The 13,212-nt window shown below is 56.9% G+C and overlaps 1 protein-coding gene across 1 annotated transcript in view; it reads right to left on the bottom strand.

Annotated features, from left to right (window-relative positions):
- PGS1 (phosphatidylglycerophosphate synthase 1) overlaps positions 1 to 13,212 on the bottom strand; it is a 37,398-nt gene that overhangs the window by 18,836 nt on the left and 5,350 nt on the right. The window contains exons 2-7 of the mRNA XM_010856517.1: positions 9,277 to 9,466; positions 6,560 to 6,637; positions 4,869 to 4,968; positions 3,794 to 3,983; positions 2,981 to 3,159; positions 2 to 390 (exon numbers count right to left, since the gene is read on the bottom strand). Coding sequence (XP_010854819.1) covers positions 2 to 390; positions 2,981 to 3,159; positions 3,794 to 3,983; positions 4,869 to 4,968; positions 6,560 to 6,637; positions 9,277 to 9,466 — 1,126 coding nt within the window. The remainder of the gene's footprint in view (position 1; positions 391 to 2,980; positions 3,160 to 3,793; positions 3,984 to 4,868; positions 4,969 to 6,559; positions 6,638 to 9,276; positions 9,467 to 13,212) is intronic.

Raw genomic sequence — 13,212 nt, 5'->3', positions numbered from 1 at the left:
CCCCCTTGGCCCCGAAGAAGCCGTTCACCTCCGGCGAGGCCAGCAGGATCTGGTACTCGGCCCGCGTGCCCAAGACCAGGTCCATGTAGGCCTGGGTCAGGTTGAAGTAGCCAGTGGTGAGATAGACCTTAGCCCCTCGCTCGGCCTCTGTCAGCAGGGTCTCGGTGACAATCTCATCGATCTGAATCTCAAAGGGCTTCATCTGGATCAGGGGGTAGATCCAGGTGTCGGGGGCTGGCCTCCGGTCTCCAGCAGCTGCGGCGTCCTCCTGGGTCAGGAGGGGGTCGCTGTGGAAGGTCTGGGCGTGCAGCATCTGCTGGCGCGTCCTGGCGGAGTTGATCACGTCCATGACCCTCTTATTGGCTGCCCTGCAATACGCAGCCCGGTCACCTAGAGGGAGACACGGCAGAGGGGATCAGGGGCAGCAAACGGAGACTCCGGACCCCCACCCAGCACGGTGGGCACGGCACCGGCACGTGACAGGTGCGAGCAGGCACTGCAGCTCGTCCTTCACCAGTCACACAAGGCACTGCCCACATGAGGCTCCTCCTGGGACAGAAAGGCCCAAGAAAGCGTCCTGCCACAAGAAGCCTGCACGCGGGGGGCCGTGGAAAGGCCTTTACCAATGCCACCTAATGGGAGTTCAAAAACAGGCAAGACTAGCTGAGGGTGACGGGAGTCAGGACAGTGGGCACCCTGGGGAGGGGGTCAGGCCTGGCTGGGGGCCCCAGGGGGCTTCTGGGCGCCAACCCACTAGGAACACACACATAAGCTGCACACCCATGTTTGGGGTGCATGGTACATGTCAGAAAGAGCATGTGTCCCACAGAGACACGTGTAAGTATGATCAGACAGCAGGAGAGAGCCAGGAAGGGTCAGAGGCGGACAGACGGGCTCTGGGTCTTGTTTGCACACGGCCACTAGAGACCAGCGGCTGCACAGACACAATGAAAGGAAAAGAAGCGAGTCTCAATGCTATCTCTAGATGATAAGAGAGTTAACGAGCTAAGCATCCAACTCAAGAAGTCATGGAGGAAAAAACAACAGGAAAAGACAAAAATACAGTACAAGGAAGGAAATTATAAAAGCAGAAATTAACAGAATGAAAACAACAACATAAGACATAAAAGTACGGAACTTCAACACTCAAAAGTTAATTCTCTGAAGAGACACAAAGGCAAGCCTTGGGCAGGGCTGATCAAGAACAACAGCGCGGTGGGCAGCACGGCCACGCAGGTAACCGCTCACGAGCTCCGAGCTGGGGACAGGCCCACAGGCCCAAGCGCCATCAGGCCTGGGTGGCCGCATGGAGAAGGAAAGCTCCCTGCGGGGATACCCCCTTACTGATGGCAGCCAGCACGAGGGCCATTCACTCTCGCATCGTAGCGGGTTGGGGTTGGGGGGGGGCTCTCAGGCTGCCCTGGTCCCCAGCACGGCTTTGCCCAGCCCCCTACGCCCCTCGAGCGTGCTAACTCTCACTCTTCTCTGAACGGGGGCCCTTTTCTCTGCCTATGCGTGCCAGGCCTGTTAAGTTAGAACAGGGGTCAGCCAACATTTCCTGTACAGGCCAGACAGTGAATCTGTTAGGCTTTATGAGCCAAAGGGTAAAACTGAAGACAACATGTAGGTACTCGTATGGTCAGAGAGAAAACAGACTTCCATAAATTTTTACTGGTGAAATTTAAAACATAATACTAACTATTATACTACTCTACATGGGCTTCCCAGGTGGCTCTGTAGTAAAGAACCTGCCTACCAATGCAGGAGACACAAGAGAAGTGGGTTTGATCTCAGTCGGGAAAATCCCCTGGAGTAGGAAATGTCAAACTGCTCCAGTATTCTTGCCTGGAGAATTCCACGGACAGAGGAGCCTGGCGGGCTACAGTCCATGGGGTCGCAAAGAGTCGGACACGACTGTGCATGCACATAAACACATGCGCACTACTTTAAAACACTGACATACACACACACCTCTAACACACTGCCATCCCCTCTCAGAGGCTTCCTCTCTAGCTCTTCCCCTCACAAGGGCTGGGTTTAACCCATTCCCCACGCTGCTGACAGGGCTGCAAATTCAGCAGCAGACCTCCTTAAAGGCCACCAGGAAGCCACAGCCACAGGAATTGCAAGAATGCAAATACCCCGGGAACACCAGCCACCGGGGTTTGCCTGTTTCCAGCGAGCAGAGCCGAGGGCTCTCCCATTTCACGTTCCAGGCAGGAGGCCGCAGACCTCACTGGAGCCGAGAGCCACAGAGCTTCTGAGCTCTGGAGTTGGGAGCAGTGGCCCTGAGGGGGTGGCCATTTAGCAGGCTGCTTCCTGTAAGTGCAGGGCAGGTTCCTGGCTCATCCCATGGGTACCCAGACCCAATGCCCACAGTCCCACCTTCTCTGGCGACTCCCTCACCCGCAGAGCATGACGGATGGCCAGTGAGTCACATCATCTGTCTGGCTCCAAAGACAGAAGCAAAACAAAGCTCTGCCACCCAAGTCTCCTAAACCTGTGGCAAGGCCACCAGAAGCGTGCCCTCCTCACCCCCGGCCCAGGAGGCTGCAGAGCCCCGGCCCTACCTTTGCAAGGATGCAGCATCCCCTCTACAGGCCCTCCTTGCCCTCACCGCCCCCAGCTGGGAGGCTGCAGGGCCAGGCCCTACCTTTATAAGGATGAACCATCCCCTCTAGAAGGCGCCCTCACCGCCCCGGCTGGGAGGCTGCAGGGCCAGGCCCTACCTTTGTAAGGACGCACCGTCCCCTCTAGAGGGCGCCCTCCTCGCCCTCACCGCCCCGGCTGGGAGGCTGCAGGGCCTGCCCTAGCTTTGCAAGGATGCACCATCCCCTCTACAGGCCCTCCTTGCGCTCACCGCCCCCAGCTGGGAGGCTGCAGGGCCAGGCCCTACCTTTGTAAGGACGCACCGTCCCCTCTAGAGGGCGCCCTCCTCGCCCTCATCGCCCCGGCTGGGAGGCTGCAGGGCCTGCCCTACCTTTGTAAGGGTGCACCATCCCCTCGACCATCTGCACAGTGTCGTCCCCCTGCAGCTGCAGGGACACGTCCCCTACTGCGTCCACCAGCTCCGTGAAGAAGTCGGCGATCTCGGGACAGTCCTGCAAGAACACGTAGCGGTCCTGCCGGTTGGTGAAGTAGGAGTCACTCAGGTTTGCACTACAAGGAGGAAAGCGGCAGGTGAGGACTCAGGCGAGAGGGCGTGACAGCAGGTCCTGGGGAGCCCGTCTCAGGGTCACTGGCAGGAGCAGGGGAGTGACCAACCCAGATCAGGATACAGCAGCAGCCAATCAACAAACAGCTAGTGAGCCCGGGCCCCTCACGAGAGGCGGGCCAGAGTGATACGGAGGAGACACCACGGAGTGACTGCAAGCCCTGCCCATCACTGAACTGACCATCAAGAGGAGACATGGACGTTTACAGAGCCAAGGACCACTCAAGGCTCATCTCCAGGGTTCCCCAAAGGGCATGGCTTCCCACCTGGCCCTGCCCAAGTTACTCATCCACTGGGGTTTCTCCTGTTATCAACACAGAGTGCGGGAAAGACCTTGTCGGGTGACAGTGAGCACCAGGTGAGACGGCACGCGAAGGGCTCGCACAGGAACGAGCACGCAGTGAGGCCTCAGGGAGCCACGGCCAGTGTGCAGCTGCGCTTCGTGGCTTCCATGGCAGTCAGGGCCCCAGGAAGATGCCGAGAGCCAGGCAAGCAGACTGAACACGCGCTGGCAGGGCCTCGGGGGATGGACTCTCCCCTGCGCTCCGCTGGCTCCCGCCTGGGGGAGGAAGCCCTCACCCGCTGAGGATGACGTTGTTGTCGAAGAGGTACACCTTGATGTGCTGCAGGCCAATGGTCTCGTTGAAGCGCTCGGGGATGAGGAGCCGCAGGAGCCCGCGGAGGTTGGGCGTGTGGAACAGCGAGACGCGGACCTGTTCCGGAAACCTCTGCAGGAGCGGGAGCAGCATGGTGCGCGAGTTCTTCCTTCCTGAAGACGTAGGTGAGCAGGAGAGAAGGGACGGGAGAGTTGCGCCAGGAGAAACACGCAGCCTGCAGGGCACGACTGCCCCCCGAGGGCCCGAGGGCAGGCCGCCAGGCATGGGCCATTTCCAGCCAGAGGGGCCCCAGGACAGCTTCCACCTGGACACCCACAACCTCCCGGGGCAGGACCGAGCGGTCTGGGTAGCAGACATCTGCTCTTCCAGCCACCCAGCACCTGTCCACCCACCCCCAACTCTCACACTCTGCTCGGGGCGAAGATGGCTCTGTCCACCCTGGCCTCACCCCAGCCGTAAAGGGGAGGCACCCAGGCCAGACCGGGCCAGTCAGCAGGCTCGGAAGCCCCCACAGAGCCCGAGGCAGGCAATGCAGGAGCCTCGGTCCGACCCGGAGGGAAGCAGGTGCTCTTCCGATGGACAAGACGCGGACTCGGGGGCTGCCAGAGGGCGCCCAGAGGAGCCAGGGAGGTGAAGCCAGCCCAAGGTCCAAGCCCCAAATCAAGGCCCACGCAAACCAGGGGGCGCCCAGAGGAGCCAGGGAGGTGAAGCCAGCCCAAGGTCCAGGCCCCAAATCAAGGCCCACGCAAACCAGGTCAGATGCGTGGGAGTCAAAACAAATCTCTTTTCATGTATTTTTTTAAAATAAAAGTGTCCATATTTCTCAGGGGGAAAAACATTCCCTTTTTCTCAAAGTCATTTTCACTTAGACTTCAGGTCACTAAGCCACAAAAGGAATCCTGACAGGCCGTCCTGGCCCGTCCTAGACTGACTTCAAATAACCTTGCTCCTGGCTGAGCCTGGAGTGAAGCTTCACTCCTAAAACAGAGGCTCTGGACAAGGAAGAACCTGGGGGCCAGGGAGCGCATCAGACCTACCTCTCGAGCCCCTCGTGAAGTCCAAGAGGATGGACACCCTGAGGCCGGAAGGAAACTTCGCCTGGAGTGATTTTTCTAGAGTGCTTTCTAGGCAATCCACCTGCCAAGAAAAGAGCCGCAAGAACAGAAGTGAGAGCTGAAAAAACGGGTACGTGTTAAAGAAATGAACCAACCTGTCAGCTAACGCCCCCACAGTCCTCTGCAAACACTCATGCACACACCTGCACACACACTCATGCACACACCATCCACACCTGCCCAGAAGCCAATGCTGTGAAACCTCTTCCCAAGGCCGCCGCCCCGGGCACAGTTAATTGGAAGACACGGTGTCTACAGCCCGGGCCAGGCAAGAAGAGGGCTCTGCGGGTCAGGGGCACGGTGCCCAAGGGTGCGGATGTCACTGCTCTTGAGAACACCTGCTAAGACACGAGTTCCCACACACGTTGCAACAGGTGATCCTCACAGGCACACAACAAACAGCGCCCCACACGTGGAGAACACTCAGTAAATATTTGCTGAACGAACGAATCCAAGACACAACCTGCCCACTGGCCACTCTCCATGGGCTGGACGTGGCATTCTTCTCCCGGGAGGACAAACAGGCTTCTCAAGCTGGCAGCTGACAGTACGTCCTGAAAGCGGGGCGGCCCCTTCCTCAGACAGGAGGGAGGGGATGGGGCTCTCCTGCCCCCGACCCTTCCCTTCGCCCTGTAACCACAACCCCGTCCTAGGGGTTTCTGAACAAGGACAAACCAAGAAACAACACTTGCTATGGGCAAGGGGCCCATCTTCTCCCTCAGAGTCGAAACCACCTGAGAACTCAGACAACACAATGACCTCGTTCACACTCACTCTGGCTCATCCTGCAGGAACACCCCTAGCCCTGCACGACAGGTGACGTGTGCCCCTTCCCAACCCTGCCTGTCTCACTGGAGGGGACAAGCGAGGCACGACAGCAAGTCTAGGCAGGGACCCGGCACCCACCGCCAACGCTGGACGAAAGCAGCGGCGAGCCCGACCTGCATGCTGGCTCCTCTGTCTAACACAGGCTCAGAAAGCCTCTCTGTGAAGGACCAGAGAGTAAATATTTGGAGCTTTGCAGGCCAGATGGTCTCTGTCACAGTTACTCAGTTCTGCCACCACAGCAAGAACCCAGCCACAGACAAAACAAGAACGAGAGTGGCGATGGAGAGCGGTCCGCGTGTGAGCGCGGTCGCGTCTGGCTCTGTGGGTGAGAGTGGCTAGGCTCCAATAAAGCTTTATGTATGGACACAGAAATTTGAATTTCACGTGCTTTTATGCGGCACAATTACTACTCCTCTTTTGACTTTTTGCCCTACACTGAAAATGTGAAAACCAGCTTTAGCCCACAGGCCACAAACAGGTGGTGGCCAGATCTGGCCTGCGGGTCGCAGTTCCCAGAGCCCCGGCCTGGCAGAGCGACAGCCTGGGGCCCCCGTACAGGCCGAGGAGGACACGGGCCAGCGAGGCCAGAAGGCCCAGGATCACATCTCCCGACAACCCCAGCATCTGGGGCCACAAGAAAAATAGCTGGCCTGCAACGCCAAAATGAGGCCAAAAATAGCCAAAATGAGGCCAAGGAGGGTGGCTCTACCCCAACTCCATGGTGCCACATGGCCTGAGGTTTCAGGGTGACCCACTGCTGCCTCTAGGACTCCCCCAAACCTTACCAGTTCCTGTTCCAGAGGACCTATCCCCAGGTAGAGGGATGCCATCACGACCCGCCTCTTGGCTACTTTTATCTGCCCCTGAAGAGAAGAAACAATTCAAAATTCAGTCATTTGTTATGATTTTTTAAAAAGAAACATTTACTTTTATTTATTTGGCTGTGCCAGATCTCCAGCAGTGGCATGTGGGATCTTTTAACTGTTCCATGCAGGATCTAGATCCCTGACCAGGGATCGAACCTGGGCCCCCTACATAGGTGTGCAGAGGTCTCAGGACCACCAGGGAAGTCCCTCACAGTCATCGTTTTCATATTCACTAAGATATAGTCCTTTGATGCTGGAAAGAAAGAACACTCCAAACTGAACCACCCTGTATCTTCACCAATTAATATTTAAAGCAAGACCCAAATGTGTGTGGTAATCTCACAAATAAGGACCCACAACTCTAATTTAAAGTGCGCAGCCTGATAGTAAAGCATGAGCTACAAGATGTAAAGACAGACGTAAAGATAGTAAAGCCATGCTACAAGACGCAGCGCAGCCTCGAGGAGGAGGGAGGCCCGTGCACACGGCCCGAGGGAAGGTCCGCAGCGCACCGCAGAGGCAGAAGCACATGGCTGAGCAGAGCACACAGCGGCTGCCTGTCAGCGCCCCACGCGCCCGTGTGTGCGCGTCCCAGAGGCAGAGGCCGAGGAGGGAGTACGGGTGCAAACCTGCACTACACCCCCACCTGCACTAAGGTTTATAGTGAGCACGTAACACTTCTGAAATGCAGACAGACAGGTAGCTAGCTAGACACACCAACAGAACACTCAACATCCAAAGACGACGCCTCAGTTCAAACAGTTCAAACATCCTCTCCTGAGACCCGTTCCAGCCGCAGGAGGACACCAGACCCCTCTCAGGAGCTGAGCGGCCAGGCCCTAGAGGAGGTCAAAGGCAGGAAGAAGGGCAAGCTGGCGAGGGCACCCGGAGAGGCAGGACGCACACTCCAGCTTGCTTTGCCACGTGGCCCCCACGGCCTGCATGTCAACAGAGGAAGAGGGGTGTCTCGACGAGATAATACACCGGCACAACACCAGGAAAGGCTTATATGCGAGGAACAAACAAAGAACTTCCTATGTTTGCTGGTTCCTTCATTTTGTTATTTACTAGATGGCTGCTTGTGGGGAAAGTGAGTATGAAAACAGGCAAGAGGAGAACAAGTAAGGAGAAAGGTGATTTAGTTCGGGCGGCAAACGACAACAGACAACGCGACCGTCTGCTGTGACGCTGGGCCCTGCGGCGCAAGCTCGGCCGAGACGAAGGCCTGGGCCCAGGCAGGCGCCACGCCGCGCTCTCCGGGAACACGGGCCACTCTGTCCCAGGAAGAAACACAACTGCTCCGCATGCAATGGGCCAGGGAACCTGCCACGACTCAGTGCAGGAGGCAGGAAATGGTGGCCTCGGCTTCCTCCCGGCCTGAGCCCTCCGGCCGGGCCGGGACTCAGCAGCCCCATTCACCCTGGGCAGATGAGGGCATGGCCCGTCTCCAGGCCAGGAGACCCCCACGGACAGCCTGTTGTTTCCCAGGAGTTGACTGGGACACCAAGACCAGCCTCCTTTGAAAAATCTGTTTCTTCAAGCCAAGCAGAGGACCAAGTAGGAGCAGAGAGTGAACAGTTTCAGCATCAGTTCTACACAAACAAGGACACACGGGAGAGTCGAGCAGAGCAAAGGGGCGGGGGAATGTGTGTGCACGCACACACTCCATAATGGAATAAACTGGCAGGAAATTGAGATCTACAAAACAACAGGGCACAGGAGAAAAAACTATGCAAGCATTCAAATGAGCCGGTTTGCTGTGCAGAAAAAGGGAGGTCTACCTGTATCTCGTTATCCCCCAGCACTCCTCCTGACCGCACCACACCTTAACTCTAACATCGTCAACAGACTCAGAATCCACGTGAATAGAAGTTAATGCGCGCTGAATTACTTCATTCCAATTAGCAGCTTAACCACAAACAACTAGACATGACATGAACGCCTATGTAATGTACGAAAACCTGAAGCCCCTAAATGCAAAGATTAGCATATCTACCAGGAGATGGAAGGTACAAACTTTAGGTAGAATCACCAGAACCCTGAGACCTAAAACCAGATGCTCAGACTTCTCAGTTCTCTGTAAACGCTCTCCGCTGAACGAGAGAGCCACTGCCTACGTGTCAAATCCCACCCCGCAGGTCATGTGGGTCTCCATCTCTTGTCCACCATTGGAGCGACTGGGTTCTGGAGACGCTGCCACGGACCCCTAGGGGGTCTGCCCTGCCCTGACCAGAATGACGCTCGTTCCCCACACCCCTGCGCGGACGCGCAGCACAGACAGCCTCGGCAGGATGTGCCCGTGTGGCCCCCAAGCTCTCACTAACCTCCCGGCTAGCCTCTGTTGCCAACACGGAACAGAGGGAATCAACCTGTCCACGAGAACCAACACTTGGGACCCGACCCTCACGGGGCCCCCACGCTCTGAGCTGTTCCACCTGAGACCTCCGCCATGCAGGGAGCCTCTGGTTATGGCGTGGCTCAGCCAGGTGTGAGCCTGACTCCTGACAGGCAGAGCTGAGCAGCCATCGAAAGCTTCTATGAAGGGTGTTTCGGCTCAGGGCTCACCCAACCTTATGCCCCCGCTCACCGAACCTCTAACCCCACACTTGAACCTCTATCCCTTAAACACGACTTACCTTCATGAGTTCAAAAAACTCTGCTGGGGAAGAAAGCACCCTGACATGAGAGCTGGAGACGCCAAACTCTGGAACCAGGTTTCTGATCCACTGGAAGCGATGCACGCCCTCCGCACACAGGCAGCACGGAGGCGAGGTGACCACAGGGACCGCAGGGGACAGGAGAGGGGCCAACAGCAGCCACGGTGACCTGGGGAGAGACACACAGTCCGTTACACACCTCAAAGACTTCCTCACAAGTCTCTCTCAGCTCCTGCGGGCAAATAAGGGAAAAAAATAATAATTTTTTCTTTTTGAGAACTTCAGATCTTCTAGACCATTTTAAGCGAGCTCTAGTCAAACCCTGCAAGAGTTTTTCTTCAGCCCCTATGAGTCAAGCAACTTAAGAAGTGCCAAAGCCTATAGATAAACCCCAAACTTTACGCTGATTGCAAACAAAAATTTAGAGCAGCCACAAGTAAACTCAGAAGGCCATCACCTGGTTTAATACTCCCAACAAACTCACCTGCAGAAAGCTGCCACAGGCCACCCAGAGCAAGGGCAGGTCTGGTCTCAGTCTGATGACTACAACCCAGACCCCTGGTTCTCTGATGAGATAAACAGCCTTTTATTCAGGGAAGGAACCAGAAAAAAAAAAATTAAGTTTTCTCTAATACTCAGCTTCCCAGGTGGCACTAGTGGTAAAGAACGTGCCTGCCAATGCAGGGAACGTTTAAGAGACATGGGTTTGATCCCTGGGTCAGAAAGATCCCCTGGAGAAGGAACTGGCAACCCATTCCAGTATTCTTGCCTGGGAAATCCCTTGGACCGAGGAGCATGGTGGGCTACAGTCCATGGGGTCACAAAGAGTCAGACACGACTGAAGCGACTGAGCACAGCACACACAGAAAGAAAAGCTGGAAGAGGCTGGGGGAGTGACCGTCTCATGAGGGGCCGCTGGTGACAACAACTGCCCTTTTACCACTGGACCCAGCCTCCCGGGGGGTCACACCCATCTCTGGCGGGCTCCACGCCACTGAGGCCAAGCCCGCAGTGAAGGGCCCCTGTCCGCGGAGCCTCATCCCTGTCTGGCTTCCAGCAAAGAGCAGCAGGAAAATACTCTTCAGCCTGTGACCTTCACCACGGCCTCACGAGAGACTCCAGGGAGAGGATGCTGAACACCCTGTGGCCTGCAGGGCCCAGATTCCAGGAAGATGATTTCACTCACTGTCTCCTGATAAAACACTGAATCTTCCCAGGGTTTGTGAATGTCCCTCCACACACACGCCAGATGGCCGGCAGCTGGGCTTCCCAGAAAGCCCACCGGGCTGTCACAGTGACTCACTGCCAAGAAAACTTTAGTCAACGGGTGGAAGGCACGGGCTCTGGACCCTGGGAAGTCAGGGTTCACCACCGGCCTCCGAGCAGAGGTCCCTTCCCACTGCCTCTGAGGAGGTGGGGACCACACTCCCAGGCATCGCTTGCTACACTTCTCCTCCAGCTTCCCTGTAAAGAGCAGCAAATGAAAGCCCTAGATGGGCAAACGCGGGGCTGCAGCCTCGATTTCCCAAAGCGGAGGCTGTCCTGCTGCTGCGCTCCAGGCCCCCTTCCAGAGCGGGGAGGGAGAGCCCTCAGTCCAGCGGAAAACCACGAGAACGGGAACATGCTCGACACTCAACATGAAGCCCCAGAGGGGGCCTGAAGAGTCTAACGTGTGCGAAGTGGCTTCAGTCGTGTCCGCCTCTTTGAGACCCTCCGGACTGCAGCCCACCAGGCTCCTCTGTCCCTGGGATTCTCCAGCCAAGGATACTGGAGTGGGTTGCCATGGCTTCTTCCAGGGGATCTTCCCCACCCAAGGATCAAACCCACATCTCTTATGTCTCCTGCATTGGCAGGTGAGTTCTTTACCACTAGCACCACCTGGGAAGCCCCAGAAGTCTAATACTCAGGAATTAAATAGTCTGCTTGAGGTGGAAAACCCCTCAGTACCATTAGATCAACTCATCTCCCAGCCTCAGAGCACTTATATCACTCAGACCAGATAAAACAGATCCAGGGCGATACCTGTGCCCCAGGCCATGCAATCAGTCCCCCACGCTCTTCAGATGAGCCAACACACAGCGCCACTCCCAAAAAGCAAGATGAGGAAACACCTCTTTGCCACAGAGCAACCCAGGAGAAGGCAAGTGCCAACTTGGGCCTTAGTCCAAGTGGTCACGTGAGCACTGATGTTGTTCGGGGGAGGCACGGCCGGCCCAGGGCCTGCCGCCCACAAACCTGGTGGCCTCAGCAGCTTACACACCTGAAATCATCTAAGAACACAAAGGAAACCGCTAAGACTGATTCAGGAAAAGTCAAAATACACAAACAGCGCATGTGCTTCAAGTGATCACAGGCGAGCTGCCGATGCCTGAGCTGCTGGGGAAGCCTCACAACAACCCTCCCTCGAAAGGGGCTTTGATCGCCTGGTGGGATTCAGACAGGAAGTGCAGCGGGGGGCGGGGGGTTCCCAAGCCAGGACAGGTGTGTGCGAGGGAAAGAGGCAGGACTGCCAAAACCCACAGGCGCCAGAAAAACCCAGGAGGGGCTCAACAGGCAGTCCAGAGAAGACAGACGGTGAGCACAGGGGGTTGAGGCCCTGCCACCCGCAAGAGGGGCTCAGCAGACCAGCCTGCCGGGGGCCACCACGGGCAGGTCTCGGGCCCGCCGGGCCGCTCTCCCGGGCAGCTCCCACGGGGCCAGGTTCCAAGCTCTGCTGAGGGCTTTTTCACCCTGTTTCCTGTTTAACCTGTATACTGACAGGTTTATTTTTGTTAGAGAGGAGAAGGAACTGAAAGCCAATTATGTTTCAGGGACTAATTGGTGGTGGAGACCCAACCCTTGAGAGGTAGCTTTACATTCCAAAGAGGAAGGTGCTTGGAAAAGGAGCACAGAGTTTAATAAAGGCCCCACAAGGTCAGCACAGGCAGGGGGAGCCACACCCAGGCCCCAGACCCTCAAAATCTAACTGCCGCCCTGCCACGGCAGAAGCAGCCAGCCCACGGGGCGGGGACTGCGCAGGGGCCCACGTTCTCCGATCATCTCAGCCAGATCCCCCTGGGGGTGAGTTCTCGCTTTCCACAAGGGACTCCTGGGAATTTTCTCAGAAAAGGTCTCCCCCCGTGCCAGCCACAGCCCCTGCTGCACGCTAATCCCAGCCTCCAGGGGCCCCCACCACCTATACAAGCAATTCCCCCCACCCCAGGCAGCTGTCCCAGGTCAAAACCCTAATCCCCACGAGACAAGAGGAGGCAGGGAGCTGTGGTTACTCTACAAAGAAAGCAGAGCTGTCACACTAACCATTTAGAGAACTAGACCTTCACACACACAATTTCCACACCGAGCCCTGAGCTCCCCTGAATCATCTCTTTCTAGATACCATCGAACTCCCATTTCCAGTTACAGGGAGGAGGAAGTGGCAGGGGCTGGGGGGCCAGATAAGGCTGTGCCTCCCTCTCCTGCCCTGACTCCGAGTTGCAGGGGGGTTTAGAGGACAGGGCTCGGGCCAGAGCAAGGGCGCACCCTGGAACTCAAACTCAGGCAAGCTTAACAGCTTCGCTACAGCCCTCAGCTACAAACAATGCAAAACAATCCTCAGCTCACAATTCTGAAGGTGAGATGGGAGAGCAACCTCTCCACAGGGCGGTTCTAGCCAAAACCCACAGGACACCTGGCTCAGGGAGACGGTCAGCCTCGTGACGGAGGACTTCCTGTGGAACCTGCAGACTAATTCCCTGAGCTGGGGAGTGCTCTGGGGCTAAGCTGAGGACCCCTGACCTGGGGCCACTCCCTCCACCCAGAGAGGGGCCTGGGGTAGGAGGATGCGGGGGCGACTAGGCAGGCACATAAGTATGAAGCAGGGCAGCGGGGAAGAGAGGGAGGCTTCTTCCCAGCCTCTCCAAGAGGAATCCACACCTG

Source organism: Bison bison, unplaced genomic scaffold (assembly GCF_000754665.1).
Source record: "Bison bison bison isolate TAMUID 2011002044 unplaced genomic scaffold, Bison_UMD1.0 scf7180017864371, whole genome shotgun sequence".
NCBI lineage: Eukaryota > Metazoa > Chordata > Mammalia > Artiodactyla > Bovidae > Bison > Bison bison.
This window is presented reverse-complemented; position numbering and strand designations above follow the sequence as displayed.